At 43.2% G+C, this 20,805-nt stretch overlaps 1 protein-coding gene across 1 annotated transcript in view; it reads left to right on the top strand.

Annotated features, from left to right (window-relative positions):
- The window catches only part of LOC143172850 (SKI family transcriptional corepressor 2-like), a 25,852-nt gene extending 5,398 nt beyond the window's left edge, over window positions 1-20,454 (top strand). The window contains exons 4-7 of the mRNA XM_076362681.1: window positions 5,459-5,524; window positions 5,918-6,016; window positions 11,506-11,573; window positions 20,392-20,454. Of these exons, the coding sequence (XP_076218796.1) occupies window positions 5,459-5,524; window positions 5,918-6,016; window positions 11,506-11,573; window positions 20,392-20,454 (296 nt within the window). The remainder of the gene's footprint in view (window positions 1-5,458; window positions 5,525-5,917; window positions 6,017-11,505; window positions 11,574-20,391) is intronic.
- Window positions 20,455-20,805: the final 351 nt, after the last annotated feature.

Raw genomic sequence — 20,805 nt, forward strand, 5'->3', positions numbered from 1 at the left:
GAAAATCCCCCTTCCTTTTCTGTCAGGCAGTGCTCGGGAAGAGCTTGAAATTATTCAAATTCCCACGGCAGTTTTGAAAGGTAACTGTCACTAACGTATGTAACTGGTCCGGTTTTTGGGGAAAGCTGCGGTTTGCCATCCCGACCTTCCTTCAGCAGCTGGATTTGAAGGGTAGAAGAGCTGTGTGTGTCTGGCACGCAACCGTGTTGCAAGGCTGCCTTGCAAATGCTGCGTATTTCTTAAAGAGGAGTTGAGTTGTGTAAGTCACCTAATCTCATTTTTTATCTGTTTTAGTGAGAAGCGTGAGCTCTAAAACTGGGCGTTAATAACAGCTTGAAGTCACCTTCTCAAATCTTGTTATGATTTCCCCATTTTTGTTTTTTGATTTGTAAAAAATGCTTTGGTAGGCATGTCAGGAAAATTCAGACTAGAAACAGCGAGCCAGATTCTTCTTTCATTTACTCTTAAATATATATCCAGAATAACTCTGCAAATATTGGTGCAATTGCTCTGGATTTACTGTAGCTCGCAGAGGGTTGAAAACAGCCCAGCATTATATATAGCAGACTGGATCGTTGTGTAGTCTTTACTGGGATAAGTGGTAAAGCATTGGATCCAGAAGTTAAAAGACATAAAAATTTATTATGGAAGGTGTTTGCAAAAGCAAAGAAGTTAAAAGTTGAAATGGGGGGAAGACGAGGTGAAGTTCCAGATGTGGGATCCAGTGCTGCGTACTAGTAGATAAGATTGCGTGTAACTACGTGGATCCGCACGACAGACAAAACTGCAGACGGACTGTAGGACTGGGTCCTTATTTACTGTTCCTGTCTCTTTTCTGTTATTACTAAGGAGCTCAGGAGTTCTCTTTGAATTGTTAAAAGAGGGTGGAACGTTGTTGAATTTCTTTATTTTTTGCAAGTCTCACAATATTAGGTGTGTTGGTTGGGTTTGTTTTTTTTTTTTTTAAAGCCCCATCTTCTGGAGTCTGGTAAGAATCTCACCTTCCATTTCAAACAAGCCAAGAATTAGAAATTTTCGGGCCCTCATGCTTCTAGAATAAAGTTACGAAGAACTTCCCAGATGTATGCATAAGGTTCAGACCAAAAGCCAACTGATTTGTTGTCTCTCGAAAACATTTCATGTTTTTAAGTCGGTCACAGTTTTTGAACGTTCAGTTTGAAATCCTGAAACTGTTTTCTCCTCTATCCGTTAGTACTTCAACGCGGATGTTTTTTAATCGGATGTTCATGTTTTAAACTTTAAATGGAGGTTACAAATGAGGCTTTATCTGTGCAAAAAAAACCCCAAAACTAGTTTGTTTTAAAGTTAGACCACTTTCAGGGCAAATTAACATTTGAAGCTCCAGATTTTGTAAGACACGTATATCAGCCCCAGTACAGAAAAGCACTTAAAAGATGCTTATTGAGTTTCCTAAAATAGGCATATTTTCCCAAGTCCTGATTATCCTATTGATTATTCCCCCAAAAAGCGGCATGAATATGCATGACGCGTGAATCTTTTCAGTAAGGGTTGGATTTCTTCAGGACATACAGAAGAACTGTGCGTGTCTTAAAGCGAGTAATTAATTTCAAACACAGATGGAGCCTTTGGAGCTCTGAAAGTCTGCCGGTTCACATCTGCCTGTATTTTTTAAATGGATATATATATTTATACCCGGAAGATACCGACATCTTCACTGCTGCGGTCTTTGCGTCTGCAGACAGCGCTCTCTCCAGCTAAAAATACCGGTGGATGTTTAAGTCATGGTAGACCATCGATGCTGCGGGCTTCATAGCGGCAAAGCTCAGCTGGTAGGAGTGAGCTGCAGAACTGGTTGGCAGGAATCGGTGTGCCCTGTGATACTTAAGTACCGTCCAGGAATAACAGGGCCGATGCTGAGACACAGACGAGTGGATGATTTCGGTTGATGTGGTCTGGCACTGCAGGTGTAGCGAGAATTGGGGACAAGGCACAGGGCTGAGAGTCAGGAGAGCGGAGTTATATTCCCGGTCCATCAGAGCTCTGCTCTGGGCAAATCAGTTGCCCGTTGACGTAGCTGAGTTGTCTGGGCCAGCGTGGAAATTCTTAGCTGCTGTTGGAAGAGCGCTTTGAGAGCTTTCCGAGGAAGGACTGCAGGAGATTGCTCTAGGTGGCACAGCATGAAGAGGTAACCTGACTATGTCAGGTTTGGTTTTCTACACCAAGGGCCACGTGCATTTATTTCAGGGAGAATAAATTTGGAAATGTTTCTGTTCGTTTCTTTTATTAAAAATTCAAATCTTATCTACTCCAGTGGGCGTAGAGCTAATAAAATGGTGGCATCGCAAGAGCTGAGGTTGTGTCAATGTACAAATCGGGGCCTCTTGTTTTCAGAGTACTGATAAAGTAATTTGAGGTGTGTCTACTCACAGACATCGTTTCTGCTTTCCTCCGTGGGTGGATGTTCACGTTCCAGATAAGGCGGCCATTTGTGTAACCCAACAATACGACCCGTGTGCTTTTATTCCAGAATAACAATGTCTGTGCACCTGAGCTCATCGGGAAGAACAGAGGTACCAAAAGCTTTAGCTGAGGCAGTGCAAACCGGCTATGAATACTTCATCCCCTTTGCCCCCTAGCCCATAGACAGTTGAGGTATAGTTTGGTTTTTCTGAATAAACTGAAATAGGCCTCTCTTAAAGAAAACCTAGGTGTCCTTACCGGGGGGCTGCGCGGCTTTCAGTGCTGCTGTTTTAAATGCTGCTACAAGTTTGTCTGTAGTCAAGGCCCAAGAGAGTTATGGTGGAGCTATTAGAAGGGGAAGTGATTTTTTCTTAGACTGATTAAAATTCTTTGGGCTTTCTGTTTGTGTGTTTTTAAACACCTATTTAGCTTTTAATTAACATTTAAGAGAAAGGAAACTGGTTAAATATTCAATACCTCCTCCCTTTCAATTAAGGTAGAACAGTACACAACGCGTGATGAGGCCTCTGGGAAGTACGGAAAAACAGAGAAGAGCAGGCTCCTGATTATCATTTTCAGGGGGACCGGAAAGGTGAAACCCATCTGATTGTTATTACCGTTAACAATAATAATGTCGAGGCTTTTTCTGAACATCAGAAAGCAGTTTAAAAGTGCGGTTATTCTTTAAAACCGTATGTGCTGGGTTTTGCCTTTAAATACCTTCACTTCTCCCACCCTGTTCTTTACTTATTTCGGGGGGCAAGGATGGGGGATTTTCTAATAAATCTTTTCGGTAGTTTAGCAGGGAGGCTGCAGATGCTGGAGAAGTTATTCTTCATGCTGCACGCCCTTATTTTCATTTTGATGCAGTTCTTTCAGTCCCGGCGAGTCAGCAGCCTCAAACCATACAGCCCTGAAGGCTCAACCGAGGAAGTGGGAAAGAGCTATGTTGCCGCCATGCTCTGTGCTAGGATCTAGTCTCTTCCCCTTTCTCTTCCTCCCCCTTGAAAAATGCAGTTACCTTCTGTCTGTGAGTCTGTTGTCCCTCAAAATTGCACATAAAACATTCAGAAAAGAATGCCTCAATGAAAGAAATTGATTGGAAAAAATATACTAGTATTTATGATTCAATAAATACCCTTCCTAAACTTAAATGCCTTCTTTTTGATTTTGTGTACCCTAATTTATCTAACAAAATACCTCTTTTGTTAGCAATCCTGTTGAAAACAATTATGTTAACTAAAAAAAAAAGACCATTTTACATTATGGAAACACTTCAAACCACTGCCCAAAAGGTGATGTATTTTTAAGCTTGCTACTTCTTTTAGTGTGGTGAGACAATTTACCTGTAGAAAACATTTAGTTTATATCAAATATCATACAAAAATGATTTTTCTTAATCACTGTGTTGCATAAACATGTTTTTAAAATGGAATTGCTGGCACCAGATATGGTTGTGTAAATGTATATGCCTGAATGAGTGGTTGCTTTTTTTTTGAAGGAACGAAGAGATAGCTGATGCTAAAATGCATAGCTATTGGATATGTTTCATATACTATGACTTCAAGGTTTACTGGATATCAGAACGCATTGATTTTTAAAAACAGAAATAAATGTTTTGCAGAAAGATTTCTGACTGCATAAAAACCAAGACTTTCCAATTCAACTTTAAAATTAGCTGATTGTGATGACCTACTATCAAATGCATAGTGACAGTAGGAGTTCTGTAACTAGCTGCTATCTTATCTGTTGTGTGGTGACCCAGTCAGTGCTATGGCTTTTTATTTTCAGAAAACCCCAAGGTATTTCCTCCATGAGTCTTTCTTCCAAATACGTAAACGCATGAGTAGCTTTACATGTATGTCTGTCTTGTGATTGCTCATCAGTAGAGTTAATGATGTGTATTTACTGGGCTGGACTAAAACAAGAATTAGTCCAATTAGTTCAATAACTGGTTATTTACCAAATATTTTCTTAATTATTGAGAGTCCATTTCTACTTCAGCTGTAAATAACAGAAAAATCTCCCATTGATTTCTGCTAAAGTGGTAGTTTTTCTTTTAAAAACATTTTTTCATAGCTTTTTGTTTCAAAACCCTATTCATAGAAATTAGAGGAAAATTTCACAGTTCCAGAGGATAATGAGAATAACACCTTCTGTCAGAAGGTTCATATTTAAGTCAAACTGTCATCCAGGCAAACTTAACACCTTGTGAAGATTTATTATTTTATTTTATTTTATTTTATTTTATTTTATTTGTAAAGGAAAAAGTCTGAAAGAAGTAGCATGCATATATCTGGAAATAGTCAAATTCTGTTATCTAGAAAATTCTTTACTGCTATATGATGAAAAGTTACGTGAGCAACCTAAGACAGAAGTCTCTGAATTGGTTGACCTCAGAGGTGTATCCTTTGGATGCAAATACCACTGATGTCAATTTTATCTCAGCTGGATATAAATTACATCCAGTTACAACAAGCCCGTGCCATAGAGCTCTAGAAGATGATAAAGAGCCGATGAAGGCAAAGAGGCTGATGCAAAAAGGATTTTGCCCATGGATTTGGGAACGGGGTCCTGCCCAGCTAGGTAGCATGGACTTCCCGTTGTGAAGAGAGGAGATGAGACTGTAGAGAAAGCTCTGCCACTTTCTCAGCTCATTCCTAGTCATTCTCCGAGAAGAGCATCTTCAGGAGGGGTTAGAGTGAAAGCAGGGGTCAGTTCGGCAGACGACGTGCAAGAGGAGCTCTCCTAGTCCTAGGTATCGAGGAGACGTCAGGTCTTGTCTGCAGGAGGCTGTGGTGCAGGCAGATACTTTACTAAACGAGAAGCAAATAAAAGTCTTGCAAACATTTGTGCTACGCAGGCAGAGATATGTAGATAAACTTCAATCTTACTCTGTCTGTATTTTTTTTTTTCCTTTTTACTCCGGATTCTCTGAAGCAGTTGCGTAGTAAGGACAACACTGATGAAAAGCAATATCGGTAAATCAATAACTTTTTTCTTTCGCTTTTTTCAGGCGAACACACACAAGAAACCAATTCACCTCATTCACTGAAGAAGGATGTAGAAAACATGGGGAAAGGTAAAATAAATAAGGGCCTCTTACGTTATAAAACTGCTCTTTGTTTTAATAGAATATGAGGATAATAGGGGGCACTTTTGTTCTGCACCATATTTTAAGCTTGTCAAGTAACATATGAATAATATATGGACCTTTGGGTGGATATAATTGAGATTAATGCATATATATCAATCAATACATGACACTGTAATATAATACTTTAAAATAATATATTACATTGATTTATATTCATGGCTTTCTGCACAAAATCTATTGTAGGTCTATGCAACACTTTTTTTTTTTTTTTATAACTGCTAAAATATTTTGTCTTACAGTAATGAATTGCTCCACAACTGTTCTTTCAAGAATTATTTATACAGATCAGCAAAACCACTTTTCTTTTCTCTTTGTTAGAGGAACTCCAGAAGGTTTTGTTTGAACAGATCGACTTACGGAGGAGACTAGAACAGGAATTCCAGGTGTTGAAAGGAAATGCGTCTTTCCCAGTCTTCAGTAAGATACATATCTGTGGTTTTGGTGTTATTTGTGGGTGGTTGTTGTCAGATTGTTAAAAGGGGAGAGGTATGTTCTCAGTTGTGTTGCCAGGATCTTTGGCTTAGTTCTGCTGAGGTTGATGGCACTTCTGCTGTGGCTTTTCAGGCTGCCCAAGCAGGTCTTTTGTAGGGAAGATATGAAGCTGGATGTCTATTTTGGAGTATATTTTACTGGTTTTGATAACACTGAATACAGTGAGTAGACAGAAACACATCTGGGGCTTCTTGGGGTACAGCGATGTCGGTGGTCTTAACCAGCTTCTTGGAGGCATTTGAAGACAGGGTACTTCATAGTCATCTTTAGGTGGTTCTAGATGATGCTGGAGAACTGGTTTGGCGTGTGTTTAAGGAGTAGCAAGACCTGTTTGGATTTTTCCTCTTGAGATGGGCTGTTTGAGATGGCCCTTTCACCACGGCTGATGAGCGGGGTGCTGCTGTCCAGGGGTGGTGGAATGTGCTGGGCATGTGTTAAATAAAAGAAAACAAAACGGACACTTAGCAGGGTTTTTGTGAATTTGCCAGAAAGTTGAACTGGATATGGAAAAAGACCTATTGATTGAGGCCTTTTGAATTACACTGTCAGCAACAGGGGAAAGCATGCTTCCAGGAGAAATCCCACGTAGATCAGGACAAGCTAGGAGACACGCTGAGGGCCCTCCAACATGCAGCGAATGTAGTGTTACAGAGCTGGAGTGATCAGGGCATCTCCATTGCTCTCTGCCCGTCTGTAACACAGCACCACACCGAGAGCAGTACTGTCGTGCAGGCTTCCCCGCGCCTGGCTGTCACGGCTCTGCAGCTGCCTGCCCAGACAGTCCCCCCCCCCGTTCAGTATTAAATGCAACCTAAAGGAAACCTAAATGCAACCTCGCTTCTTCATGAAGTCCAGAGGAGGTCTGACAGCATCTCCATTCAATATTTTCCTAATGTTGAGGATGTGAGGTTTTTTTAAACTCTGCTTTTTAAAACTCTCAATTTTTGTCCTTGTTTTCCTGGGAGACTATGTGCGGATGGAGCACTGCAAGTTACTTGACTCACAGGAAGCCAAGATAGATACATTAAAACCTTCCCAGACTAATTGTCAGGCTCTTCTGCCATTTGCTAACTTCTCTTAACTCCTGCGTGACTGAAATGTTTGACCAGCATTCAGTGCAAAGTGCCCTCGTGCTGTTTTATCGTAGTTTCTTGAAGAGTTCAGAAACTCCCTGTTTTGCTAGTCCTCTGAGTTCCTTCATAAAAACTCCAGGGACAAAACCCAGTATTGCCAGTACCCCTGAGGTAAGTCAGTCAACCAAAACTCGCTGCTGCAAGCTGAGGAATGTTGCACCTCCCTGGATGTGCAGGAAAAGGTGGGAACACAGACAGCATTTTCCTATTATTTAAGGAAAATACATTTTTCCTCTTTCTGTAGCGTCAGATAGGGTAAGTTCAGGGAAGCAAGGAAATGCGAGGACTCTGGGAATGACTCCATCTTTAGCCCAAATATCGAAAGATGTAGACAGCTTCATAAATAAAGGAGAAGAGCCGCCTGAGGTGATACAGATATTAATGAAAGGAGGATAACCTCATCCTTCAGCATAAATTCAGTCATTACTTGGGTTTGGGAGTGAGGTAATTTTCAAATAATTTGTGTAGCTCAAAATACTGATGTGTGGTATTGGCGAAATGGCATCTTGGAGTTTTGCCATTCAGGTCACTCATTTATCCTTTTGTTCTTCTGCAGTAAAATTAATGCTCTGTCATTGCCATGTAAATAAACACGGCAATTAAACCACATGAAATACAATTCAAATAAAAGAAAAGAACACGTACGGCCAACCAAGGAAGTGGCGACTGTGTATGCCGGCTTGAAAAATATGTGGTTTCACTGTACCACAAAGTAGTGGTCAATTTTCTTCAGGATTAAAATAGAAAACATATCATGTGCTATAAACAATATATACAAGTGACCGTAAAACCTATTTACAGATTTAGATTTACCAAAAAACCACCCCTCCTCCGCATATAATAAAACAAGAAAAAGGGTCTTTGTAAAGCAAATAAGTGTAAAATCCAAGATAAGTGTGGTTTGTCCTCTAGAGCGGTACGTGTTCCAGCAAAAGAGATGGGGTCTGTTCCAGGCTCTCGCTGCCGGACGGGGCTGCTGCTTTAGGTCAGGCATTAGAAACTATTTGTTTTGCCAGGTTTCCCAAGTTACTAACTGCCTGTGGTGGTATTGGATAGGGAGGAGCTAGGGAGAGACCCAACTAGGGGAAAGTGGAGGTAAAATTAAAATTGTATTGATGGATTTATCATGGCTTGGAGACACTTGAGGTTGTAGGAGGGAGCGAAGAGCAGGCAGGTAACAGGCTTTATATCCCAGCCTAGCTCACTGCAGCGCTGGGCTGAGTGGCCATGGGGACTGGATCTCTGTCCCATGCTTAAAGCTGCCGAGGACAGGAACACGCTGCCAGGGTAATTCTCGCTCCCACGGGTGGGGGTGGTTCTCCCTGTGCTTTGCACTGTCTGTGGCTAAGTGGGGAGCCTTTGGCTTTTAAGTGTTCTCAACATTTTTTAAAAAGGAGAAAATTCATCCCTGTTTCAGCAGGAAGCCAATGTGTGAGATGTGGAAGGTAATGCTGTGTCTCTCCAGAAAGTGCTCCTGTCGGGTTACCTGGAGTTAACTTCAAAGTCACCTTTTTTTTGGGTCTTGCATTTGGAACTGAGCACGTTTGGGGCGTGACATATTAATAGCGTCAAACCACCACCCACAGCAGTGCTATGCAGTGTTGTGTGTAAATGGTGTTGGTTTCTACGATCTCCTCATGCAAATCACTGTTAAATGAGAACTGATCTTATTTGCAAGCTCATTTAGCAGTACTATGCTGCTCGCTTCTCTGTGGCTTCTTGTACCTGCTTGAAATGTGGCCCAAAACACCAGACCTTGTCTTCTGCTGTTTGCACCTTTATTTTTCATATTGCTATTGTACTTGAAAGGAGGTTTTCCTTTGCCTATAAGATCTCTCAACGCAGAGGTCACTTGAAGAAAATTTAAAAAAAGATCAGATCACTTGAAGAAAATCAAAGAATTTGCTGTCCTGATAGAAATATGAGCACCTGTGCACAGTTGGCAGCGTGTTCGCCCAGAACCCTCCACTGGTTTGTACCTCTGGTGTCGGCTGGCACGCATTTTGTCCGGCTGCATTTAACAACGTGGTAATAAAATGGCGGAGACGTAGTCTGGATAGTTAAAGTATTTAATTTTGTGTTAAGAAAACTATTTAAATATTGATAACTTTCCTCTTGGGTATTGCTCATGGCTTTGTCTGTAAGCATTCGGACTCAGATAAATGCTGCCGGAAAAAAACACTATCCTTACCATTAACACCTCATTTCCACTGTGAGCTTGGACATTTGCAGTGCAGGACTGAGCAAGATTTCTGAGCTGTTTGTTCTGAGAGGTGATGAGCCTGTGAAGAGGCAGTCGAGAGGAAAGTGTTGGGGAGAGAAGGAAAATTTCTCCATATAGCCTACTCAGAATGAAACTGGAGGACCTCAGTAGTAACTAGCACGGATCTATCAGCCTTTAGTGACCAGGACAGGAGGTGGTCACCTTGTTATACTGCACGGCTTTTTTGGGGCTAGGAAGAGAGAAGTTGCAAACCTGCTTTATTTCTGTCGCCTTCTTTTTCTGGTTGAGTTGGAGTAGAGGGAATAGGCTGAAAAATTCTGCAGGCATTTACTTGAAATCTGAAGAACTTTATTAAGACAGTGTCGTCACGTCCTTTTCTACGTGGTTGTGCTAGACTCCTGATGGCTTCAGCCTGACAGATTTTTTCACTCTTCTTGTTTCATTGCTATTTTCTTGTTGTCCTAAAGTGCCTCCTTGCCTTTTAAACAACAACTTCTGCTTGTCGTTCAGAGAGGGCAAAATTCTTGTGTGAAAGAGGACAGAGCTCTGCCCCCTTGTACTTTCTTCTAGCCCCTTCCTGTGCCCACACTTGATGGGGACGCGTTCCCTTTCCCCGCGGGTGAGGTACATCCTTCCTCTCCACTGTGTCGTGCCACGGCTGCTCGCTGCCTTCCTGCTACTGCTTCTGGGGTTGAGAAGTCGTGGCGAGGCTGTGCGGCAGGTTTGGGAGTGGGTGAGCTGCCAGCACTGCGGCAGCACACAGAGTATTACTAGGAGCCGCTCGGTCTCACCTGGGCTCACATCTTCCCATTGCAATTTAGGTGTTTCTGTGACTCCCATTACTGTGCTGTCGAAGTATCCCACAGTCATTTAATCCATTAATCCTCCCAACGCACTTGGCAGTTGAAGCAGTGCTATTATTCCTGCTTTACTGGTGATGAAAGGAGGCACGGAGAGACACACGCGCAGAGGCCAGTAGACCAGGTATTGAACCCAGGCTTCCTGAGTCCTGGGCTAGTGTCCCAGCAACCAGCATGATTATGTAACTCTTTTAATTATTAGTTGTAGAGAAACCATTCTAGCTGCCTCGGCCTTGTAATGCCCTTCTCCAAGCTCTCTCCAGTTTGACAGTGCTGCGTGTTGAGGTGCTCCATGCTGTTTTCAGTTGGCATTCATCTTGCTGCTCCCGTGGTCCAAAACAGGCTTGTTTCCCGGATCAAAATGATATTGGTTGGAATGGGTTTTCTTTCCTCTTCTATTTAATAGTACATCGCTGTACCTAGGTCTCCATCATGCGGCAACTCTCCAAGCTCTTAGCTGCTTGTCAGTAGTTTTGTTTATATTTTTCTGTCTTTTTCCCACCCTCCAACGACAATGTTATGGAACACAGACCAGCAATTAATCTTCTACCAAATGAAGTTTTGTCTGAAATGGTTACTGAGGAGGAAAATAAGGGAAGGAGGAGCTACTGGAGCAGGAAGGCCGGCCTGTGCTGTAACCCGGCTGTCCAGGATCTGTCTTTCAAAGACTTTTTCCCTTCTGAGTTCCGCGTCACTGTTTATGGAACTTTAGTCTGAGTTTTGTTCAAAGCCGTCAGCACTATGTTACAAACTACAAATCAAACCCTGCATCCTTGAACACTTTCTGTTCTCGCATGTTGGACATCCCTATTGATGTCAACAGATTTATGCCAAAGCAAAGAAGAGAAGTTTTTGCTCTTCAGTGTTGGTAGAAGCTTGACTAATGACTGCGGAGTCTGGCCCGTTGAGAAAATCACTGCGAGAGTGAATGCTAGCGACAGAAACTTAGCAGCCTACGTTTGCTAATTGGGGAAGCAGCTGAATCTGATTTTTCCATGGTTTTTCTGTTGTCTACAGTGTCTCCTACTAGAGAAGTTGTTTTTGTTAGGCATGCGTTTTAATTGGGTGAAGGGCTTTGTAGTGCTTCACAGTTCCTCAGTAGTGATTGGGTTTGATTTCCTTTGATTTATATGAATTCTGCTGTGTGGTCTCTGTTTTAATTACTGCATCTACTTCCCACCCTCCCCCCCCTTACAGATAATTTTCAAGATCAGATGAAGCGGGAACTGGCATACAGAGAAGAAATGGTACAGCAGCTACAAATTGTAAGTTTGCCTTCTCTGCTAAAAATGTTACGAACTGTCACTTTATGTTTTTTAAACGCACTCCTCAAACTTCCCCTTCGTGAGCCATGCAGATGTACTATTACAGAGCTCATATTACCTTATACTTAGCAAGACGTAAGCATGCAGTTCTCAGCTGGTTTAGAGTCTAATTACCTGGAGATTTACTTTCATACAGTAACCAGATGGGTCTTCATGTTTCAACTGAACGAAATGTGTTGACTCAACACCGAGGGGTGCTTCTTCAGAGAGAAACGTGAGGACTGAATCAGTAAACCTTAAGCAGTTAAATGTTTCTACCTTGTACGAGTTGCCAAGGGGTGCGTTTCAGCCCTCAGTAGGGAATCGGTGCGAGGCCAGCTTCTCACTGGCAAATAAACCTTAGGATGTGTCTTTTTCAAATTTCAGCCGCTAGAAGAAGTGCTTAACTCAGCAGTAAAGGATCGAGTTGCCAAAACACAGTTCAGTGCAGGCACACGTTGCTGTTTGGTCTCTTGCTTGTTATTTTAAAATCAAGAGGGATTTTGCGTGTGTGTGTTAGTGCAACTCTAGATCATTGCATACAACCGTGCTGTTTTGAAAACTTGACATAATCCAGTACGAGCAAGGGGTGGAGTATGTGTAGCTGTTTCTTACTCAGATACTGCTTAGTGTGCTTTTAAGAGCAGGGCATCGTAACGAATGGGAGGCTATCAGCTAATGCTTGTTTTGCTAGTGCTTTTTCTGTCATCAGTCTGATATTATTCAACGGGGTTTTTTTGAGGCAGGCTTGCCAAATATCCCCACTTACCTGAATCAGCCCTGTGCTCGAGCATCTAAATTTTCCTTGTGCTTGTCACAGACCCTGGTGCGGAGGAGGTATTGTCCAGCCTTCTGGTACTGTCACTTTCTAACTGATGGGTTAGGACATAAAAATAAAGCTGAAGGCCAGGATTGTCAAACTTGGGCACTTATGTTTAGAGGCATTTAGGAGTGGCCTTATTTTTAGAGCTGCTGAACGTTCCTGCTCCCTGTTCCTGCTGACTTCAGAGATTTCAATGAGAGATGGAGGGTGCTTGAAGGAGGTTGTTTATGGAGGAAATTCAAGTCCAGAACATCGTTGGAGATTTTTTGCTGCTGGTCTCCACTCTTTTCCTTTAATGTGTCCAGTTGTTACTGTGCTCCCCTTTGTCTCCCGATGCCAGGCAAGGAGTTTGGCTTGATCTGTGAATTGCATTGTCACAGAAGATGGTAATTAGGATGCCATCCTGAAAAGTACTTCCCTGCTGCTTTGGACTTGAGGCAGGTGACCTGTCTGATTCCTGCTGTGATGCACATTTAAGCACAAAGTTTGTGGGCCCACTTCAGCCTTTCTCTCTTGTGTCAGCTGAACTTGGAGCTAACTAACTCTCCCTCCCAGGGAGAGAATGGATCATCTCTGCCATTCACTTTGTGGCCCAGTTGTGAAGTTGTTTCTGAGACTGATATCCCAGACCTCCAGCAAGCCAGCTGTGGTGTTTTTTCTGATTTACAAGAAGTGGAGAAATCATGAGGTTCAGTGTAGTGCTTTTTCTCGGGCAGGAAAAGAAATATGATCATGTAATTCACACCCTTTTCACTTACTGATGCATGCTACAGAAAGACTAATAGTCATTTAATCATTAAACAGAGCTGCCTGAATGTACTTACAGAGAATAGTTTCAACATTTAATGTACTGCACCAACAATTCAGGACCTCTTCGCTCACTGTGGCTGCCTGAGTTTAATTATCATTAATAGAAATGTTGTCTAATCATCAGGAAGTCTTTATGCTCACATTTGGGTATCCCTCCCGGTATCGGCGAGGCAGGTTGTGTGTCGGTGAGACTGATAAAAGGATGTTTGCATATGAAGAACTGAGAGACTGCTGCAAATAACCAGTGTGTTTGTTTAAGCTGGGTGCAGAAATCTTCGGTGATGTTTTGGTTGGTTGATAACTGAAATGGAGTCGGCACTTTTGATGTGATAAACCCTGCAGTTACTTTAATTCATTCATGTGAATATATTTTGTATGGTTATATCTAGAATGAAGATGAATGAGCTGAATGTGCTAATGGTAGAACTCCTTTGGCCTTCTTGGGTTATGGCATGGATGAATTAAAGCTTTTGGTGCAGAATACACAAAAAGCATGGTTACGTTTGATTTTGTTGTTTGTGGTTTTTGTTGTTGTTTTGTTTTTCACAGGAGTAGGTTGTTTTGTTTTGTATGTACCTGGGACGCTGTACTAGTGCTTTAACAGAGCTGCCCACACTTAATTTTCCTGTTAAGACAGAATTGCAAAGAGAGAAGCAGAAATGTTTAATGCATACTCGCGTCCTAATTTTCCTCACAGCTTCATAGGTGCGTACCTTTGTAGTACTAAACTCAAAATTTACTCGTATAATAGCCACAGAACTTGGCTTAATTGCTTTTTTTATTTTACAAACAGTATAAATGCGCAGAGTCGGTTTCTTTTGGCTTTTCTCACCACTGAAGGATTATACAACTTAAATTAGTTGTATAAACTTCCTGAAGACTTGTGCATGATCGTGAAGGCGTCTCTTGTAACAGCGGGTACCAGAGGCAGGTTTTGCCCTAACGATGGTTTCACTCACCCTGAACTGGAATGCTTCACGCTGCGTAACTGGGTAGGCAGACTTTAAAATAAACCGCCTTGGAGTGCTTGATGTGTCAGAGATGTTCTGGAATACAACAAGCTGAAGCCAAGCATGAAATAATTAACCAAATATAATTGTATTTGAAAACTTTCTAGTGCGAACGCCCACTGTAACCTGACTGTTACACGGAAAGGACGGCTTGAAGGTAGTGCTTCGTGCCCAGCCAGTCCTGAACACTGAACGCAATGCTTTTTCCTCACAGTTCTTGGGTGACATTGCGAAACTGCAATGCAGAGGGCGATGACAAATCGCCACGCGTGGAGAGCGGCCGCGCTGAGTGGGGTGGCAGCTCCGGGGGACGCTGCGCGGGCTCCGGGTGCCCTCTGCCGCTCCCCGGCGGTCAGTACACCCGCAGCGGCTGGGGGTTTAATATTCTTCATCAAAAGCCTCAGTTAAAGCAGTGTTTAATCAATGGGCTTTTATTTTGATGCTCTGTCCGCCCCAGACTTTGAAAAAAAAATTATTTTACGGCTTCCTGAAAGTCAGGAGTAAGGCTCAGATCATTGGGAAAATGGAGGGTGGGTCCTGTTCCGTTACAGCCTCAGCGATGGATGTTGATTTCTTTGGACATAACCTGCCTTGGTAGGTAGCTGGAGCAGTGGGACGTTGTGCGGCCATCAGCAATTTCTGTTAAGAAGGGAGTCGGTCAAAGTGTCTGGAGCAGCTACCAGGAAGTATCGCAACCTGTTCGTGCCAAGCTCTCGGCTGAGTGCCAGGAAGCAACCGATCGTCAGATTTAACAAGAAAATGGATCTTAAATCACTGAATGCATTTTTCGCTGCTTCCTCCTTCAAAGTGCCGTCTCGCAAATTGGCTAAGTACAGCGCATGTACTTGGAGGTCGTATTTTACTTCAGGCATGGATCGTCTGGCTTCTGTTGTTAAGCTGTACAGAAAGGGCCACTGAGAAGAAATGGCTGCCCAGCAGGTTGGGGTAGGTTCTAACATGCCACATGTGGTACAGCCTCAGAAGAGCTCACCTGCCTTTAGAGTTGTTGGTTTCTGTCCAATGTGACCAGAATCCATCTGTCAGGACAGCCCAGCCAGCCTGACGAAAGTACTGAGTTAGCTCCTGCTTGAGACTCTGTATCTGTCTGATATTTTCTTCTGAGCAGCTGTGTCAGTGGATCAAATTTAAAAAGCATGAACTTTCTTCCTAGCTGCCTGGTGGGAGAAAAAGATCAGAAGCAGCATTCCCAGCATGATGATTTTTATCCTTTTATGTTTTTGTGAACCCCTCTAAAACATTGCCACAGAGAAGTAGAACACCAAGCAGCAAATTTAAGCTCCTGCAGACAGGCTAGCTTTTCTCAATTTCCTTTCAGGGGTCCCTTACAAGTAGTTTGTGGGTTCCCAGGAAGCGCTGACCACAGTTGTAACCTGTCCATCAGGAAAAGCTAAGGTGGTGTTCGTCACCCTGCCGTTGTGGTTTAGATAACTAAGGTCAGGTAGTGATCAACCCCACTAATTTTACATAGGGGTAAAAGGCAGCAGGTCTTTGAGACATGTTAGAAATGTGAATTACTCAGGCAGTCCCTTGTGGTTCCAGCTCAAGTGGAAAGTGTTGGTTTGTTTTTGTTCGGGTTTTTTTAATTTATTTATACTCCCATGAACTGAATTCCTCCTCACTAGCCTAACTTTGGGCTGATAATAATGTTCAGAGCTCAGAATTGGATTCAGCTGGAACTCCGCTGATGTTTGGTGGCCTTCTACTCTCAGTGCTGCTTTGAATCAACTCTGTTCTTCAGAGTCAGACAATAAAATAAATCAGGAACTATCTACCTGCAAAATTGATTTCTATCTCCGCATCATCTTTCATCCTGATCTTTAAAGGTTCACAAGGAGTGTTTAAGAGAAGAAAAAATCTGCCATGTGGTAACGTTGGTAGATCTTCAGAGGTATGAGATCATGTTCCTCTGGGTCCTACTGTAATTAAGAAAAGCACCAGTAGGTTTAATTCCTATTTTAGGTTGTATATAGAAAGTAGGTGCTTTGTACAACTAATGTATTCATTATATAAACAAGGAATGTCCACGTTTTTGTGTGCGGAGACCTTGGTCACTGCATGCCTGTCACTCCATATTCGAAAAGTGGAAGCAGGAAATAGCAGTGCTTTATTGGGATTTCTGTTTTGGTCCGCTGCTTAAAGTGGCCCAGCTAGATTGATTGACCTTGGCAAGAATGTTAGAGGCAAACATCGGTTCAGCAGAATGGCTCTTGGATTTCTTGAGCTGCATCTTGTGCTGAAGTGCCTGCCCACTGACACCCAGATAATAACAGGTAAAAGAGCGTTTCTGAAACTCTGTGTTTACTGTGTCTTGCAGACTCCAAGGCAGATTTCATTACCTTGCCCCCCACCAAACCAGAGCGATGTTTATATTTTTTCTCATTAATTTCTTCTTCTGTGCTTTAGCAGTTGCGATGATACCGCAGGTCTGTTTCTATATGTTCTGTTATCTTCATTTGATTTTTGGTGGAGTTCCTCTCCAGGTTTAGCGGTACAAATTGGGAATATGACCTTTTGATGCCGAAGGTAGCATACACGTCCCTGATTGTGTACAGAAAAGTGAGTTGACAAGTACTATTTTCACCAGAATTTTATTGGCCACTGTCTGCTTTTTTAAGACAGGTGAGTGAAACCTGTATCTTGACAATGCATCTGGGTATGCCTTGGGTTAATAGGATGGAGCTGTGCCTCTTTCTCCAGTAAATTCAAATGTTAAAGAAAAGGAATGCCTTGTAGAATTAATAGTTATTAAAAACATAAGTAAAAGCTTCCTTTCCCTTGGAATCTGCAGAAATTCTGATCAAAAATGGATGCATATGTACCAGAGAGTCACAAGCCAGCTTCTGCTATTGCCTGTCTGCAAAATCCTTTTTTCTATTGTATTAGTGCGCTTGAATACTTAAAAATACGTAGGGGAGAGACTGCATACTCCAGCCGTGACTCTGTGTTGCCTTGCATCTGGTGCAGACCTCTGCGCTGCCCTGAGCACGTGCCACTACCCACCCGGGAGGGAAGAGTCTCTGAACTCAGCCAACACAGCTATAAATACTTTCACAAGGCAATAGTGGGGAGACACCCTCTGGGGCAAGCCGTTGGCACTTCCATTCCTCCTCCAGCTGTCAAAAGCCCAGTGCGTGCTTTTTCTTCTCCTTGATCCCACGCATCGTTCTATCCAGAAGCACCATGTGTGCAGAGACTGTAGTTTTCCGGTGGCAGTTCGGCCGCACATCTGTCTCCTTTCCTGCATAAATGTGCTTTGCATTTGGAAGGGCTGTCTTGGCTGGACGGTGTTCGGGCTGAGGTCTCAGGTCCACTCTCTGGAAGTGAGAATTGTTTAACTAAATACCTGTAGATACAGATCAGATAATAGTGCTTTGGGATACTGAAGATTCCCTCTTCAAGCAACAGAAGTCAGGGTGATATATCATTGTGTACCCCACCTAGAGATGGGATGCAAAGGTGAAGTCTCCAAAAGAGGATGGTGTACAGAAGCTGCTTTGATGTCCAAGTGTAGCAGGGATCAGGCACGCGCTTTAGAAATGAATCCCCAATCCTATCCGCTTATCTGCGCTTTGGTTCATGTTGTGGAGCAGACTCAGAGCTTGCAAACTGGATTCCTTCTGGATGAAGCAAATGAGGATGTGTTCCAGGAATGCACGTAGGAGCGTGCTCTAGCTCTTAACTGGTGATCAGTACCCAGGGCCAGACTAGAGCTAGCCTGAAGAAAAAAACCCCAAGAGAAATGCAAGTATGGACACCGGGTCTTTCTCCTGCACCCTACAGATCTGCTCCCACTGCGATGTATTTCCTATTAATGTGGACTTAGTCATAAGAAACAGATTGCTTGCTACTTAAAACCCAACTATCTGCACTTCTGTTATTGCCGGCAGGGGTGTACACACTTGGGTAAGGGCCACGCATTGGATCTTCATGCCGATCCTATCCTGCATTGCAACAGTCACCATGGATGTGCAAAAGGGGACTGTATTGTCATGAAGAGCCCTAAATACTATTCCACCGCAGCACCGGAGTTACCAAATGCTCTTCCAACGACAAAAGTAGAAGATGACATTGTAGGCTATTTAACTCATGAAGAAAGTAGTCATTTCCCTGTTGGACACCCACCTCTCCCAATTTCATGTATTAGCAGGAGGATGGATAAACCAACACAGGCTGAAAAGACGCTGATGTGCCAAATATAGCAGAGAAGTGGATTAAGAACAGTTACTTTCTGACAGAATGTACCCCGTTGTATTATCTAGGTCAGTACGGCTTGGGAGATGTCCTATATAATTGGCAGCCATGCAAACCGATGTTGCCTGTTGGCCGTTGTGAGTGGGAGAGAGGAAGAAAGCAGTTGGTGAAGCATCACGGGTCTCAGCTGAAATGTGTTTATTCAGGCAGCTTGTTTGTGGCTCCCTTTTGTATCTAAACCATGCAAACGGGTGATCAGGCAAACAGTTTCTTTACATGCTCCTCTCTGCTGCAGTTCGGAGAGGAGTTTTCCAGCCTTCGCAAACACCGTGCCCTGGAAGGCAGCTCTGTTGGAGGACCTGGTGGAGTGGAGAGCTCTGTTTTTTGGGGGGATCTGGCAGCAAGCTTCCTGATAGCTTTCAGCTTCTGTGAAAGGTAGGGGTTATAAAAGTAGTCAGACAAAACACCTGGATCCTGGGTCTTTTCAGGTGATCAGTAGTTTGATCCTCTCAGTTCCTGCGCACACGTTTCCCTTTTCCCAGGGTTGTGTAGTGGGGGAAGCGGCATGCCCCCCGTGAAAGGCTTCTGCTTTCATTCGGCCAGACAGCTCATCTTTGCAGACACTGCTGCTTCCTGGTGCTGCTGCTTTCAATCAGATTGACCTCCTTCCCCGAGAGATGAAAGGGTTAGTTCCTGAGCTGCAGATGCCCTTTTCTTTCCTCTCATCCTGAGCCCTCCCTGCTCAGTTCCTTATTAAGGTAGGCAGGGATGGATACATCTCTCGATGCCTTTGCAAATACTGCGCTTTACGGCGGGCCAGAGGCATGCTGAGCACAACTCGCGCAAACGTCCTCACACGCTGTGGGCATAATGTAATAAAAAGCAAAACAGGGATGTACAAGAATGCATGTTAGGTATATGGTCAGTGAATATGGATGCAAATTCACGTGCTTCTAGTATGTTAATAGGTGTGTGGGGCAGGTCGCTTGAACTCAGTGCATTTGCCTGTCTGCTCCCTTTGGTGTTCGTGAAGCTTAAGGCCTTGCTCCCGACTTCAGCCCAGCCTATTTGTCAGCTTGCAGTAACATATTCGACGTTATTTGTGAATATATTCAGGAGTGCCTGACAGCAGAGGCAGGTCACCTCAGTGTGCAGCAACACATGGGAGTGTAGGGACATAGATTTTCTGATCCCAACCTGAATTCCTCCAACGGTCCTTCCAAAAGGCAGCACTGAAGAACAGTGAATTGGTAGTCACTTGGATTCCCAGCTATGGAGAAATCTCAGAGCAATTTAGTTTTGTTGCATTCTAAAGGCCCAGCGTTGAAAAAGAGCAGCCCCGTACTGTATTCCCAGTAGCCAGTGAGCACATCATCCCACTTTGTTTCTAAATATAACTGCGTTCCCTAATATGCCTATGTTCTCTGTTTTTCTTTAATTATTTGTTCCACTTCAGTGGCTTCCCTCAGATCGGTGCAAGTCAGAGATAACTATTATGAACTTCCTAATTATGGTGATATAAGTATATGAAGTCTCGTACTCCCAACCTGCTGTATTTCGGCTGTGCAGAGATCAGTGTGTGTTGCCTGCTCTGTTACAGGCAGCTGATTTTTGTCGTCTCAAAGGTAGCAGAATGGGTGGTGGCTTTATATTTGTCAGCAACTGATACAAACAAAACATCGGAAGACATCTTTTGCATCGGATTTTAAGATCTATCTGTTGTTTTAATTTGGGCCATTTTTATTTTATTTCTGCATCAACGTTCTTGGAGTTTTTACGAGTTCAATCCTTTAATTTAAGGCACTGTTTCCTAAAATGGTACAGGGAGGCAAACAAAACCTTTCATTTGCAGAGATTCCAGCTTGGATGTCTTGTTAGCCAAACCTTGGCATAAAGCAGTGGCTTTGTTTCTGTGTCATTGTAGATTCCCTATGCAGCAAGCTTGATCAGGAAAGAAAAGCTCGGTGCACACCTCAGCAAAAGCTAAAGGTGAGCTTGTGAAAGAAGAAATCTTACTCTGCCTGGCCCGGCTGTCATGTTTTTCTTTGCAGGCACTGCAAGAATTAAGAGAATCATTCTGTTGCGTGATGTTACCGATTTCGGTCTAGAAGTCGGTCTAAAGCTGATAACAAGTGACATGTCACACAAATTACGAGGCTTCACTGGGGTAGGAGGTACCGTTGGGTGAATCCAGGCTTAATCGCCTGAGCATGTGCTTCTACTCTCTGGCACTGGAAAGGGGCATCAAGGTCACGTACCTTCAGTGGAAGGAGGGGAAACACCTTGGCATTCATAATGCAGTCAAAGTTCACACGTGGGCAGGTAGGGATGGGTTTTT

Source organism: Aptenodytes patagonicus, chromosome Z (assembly GCF_965638725.1).
Source record: "Aptenodytes patagonicus chromosome Z, bAptPat1.pri.cur, whole genome shotgun sequence".
NCBI lineage: Eukaryota > Metazoa > Chordata > Aves > Sphenisciformes > Spheniscidae > Aptenodytes > Aptenodytes patagonicus.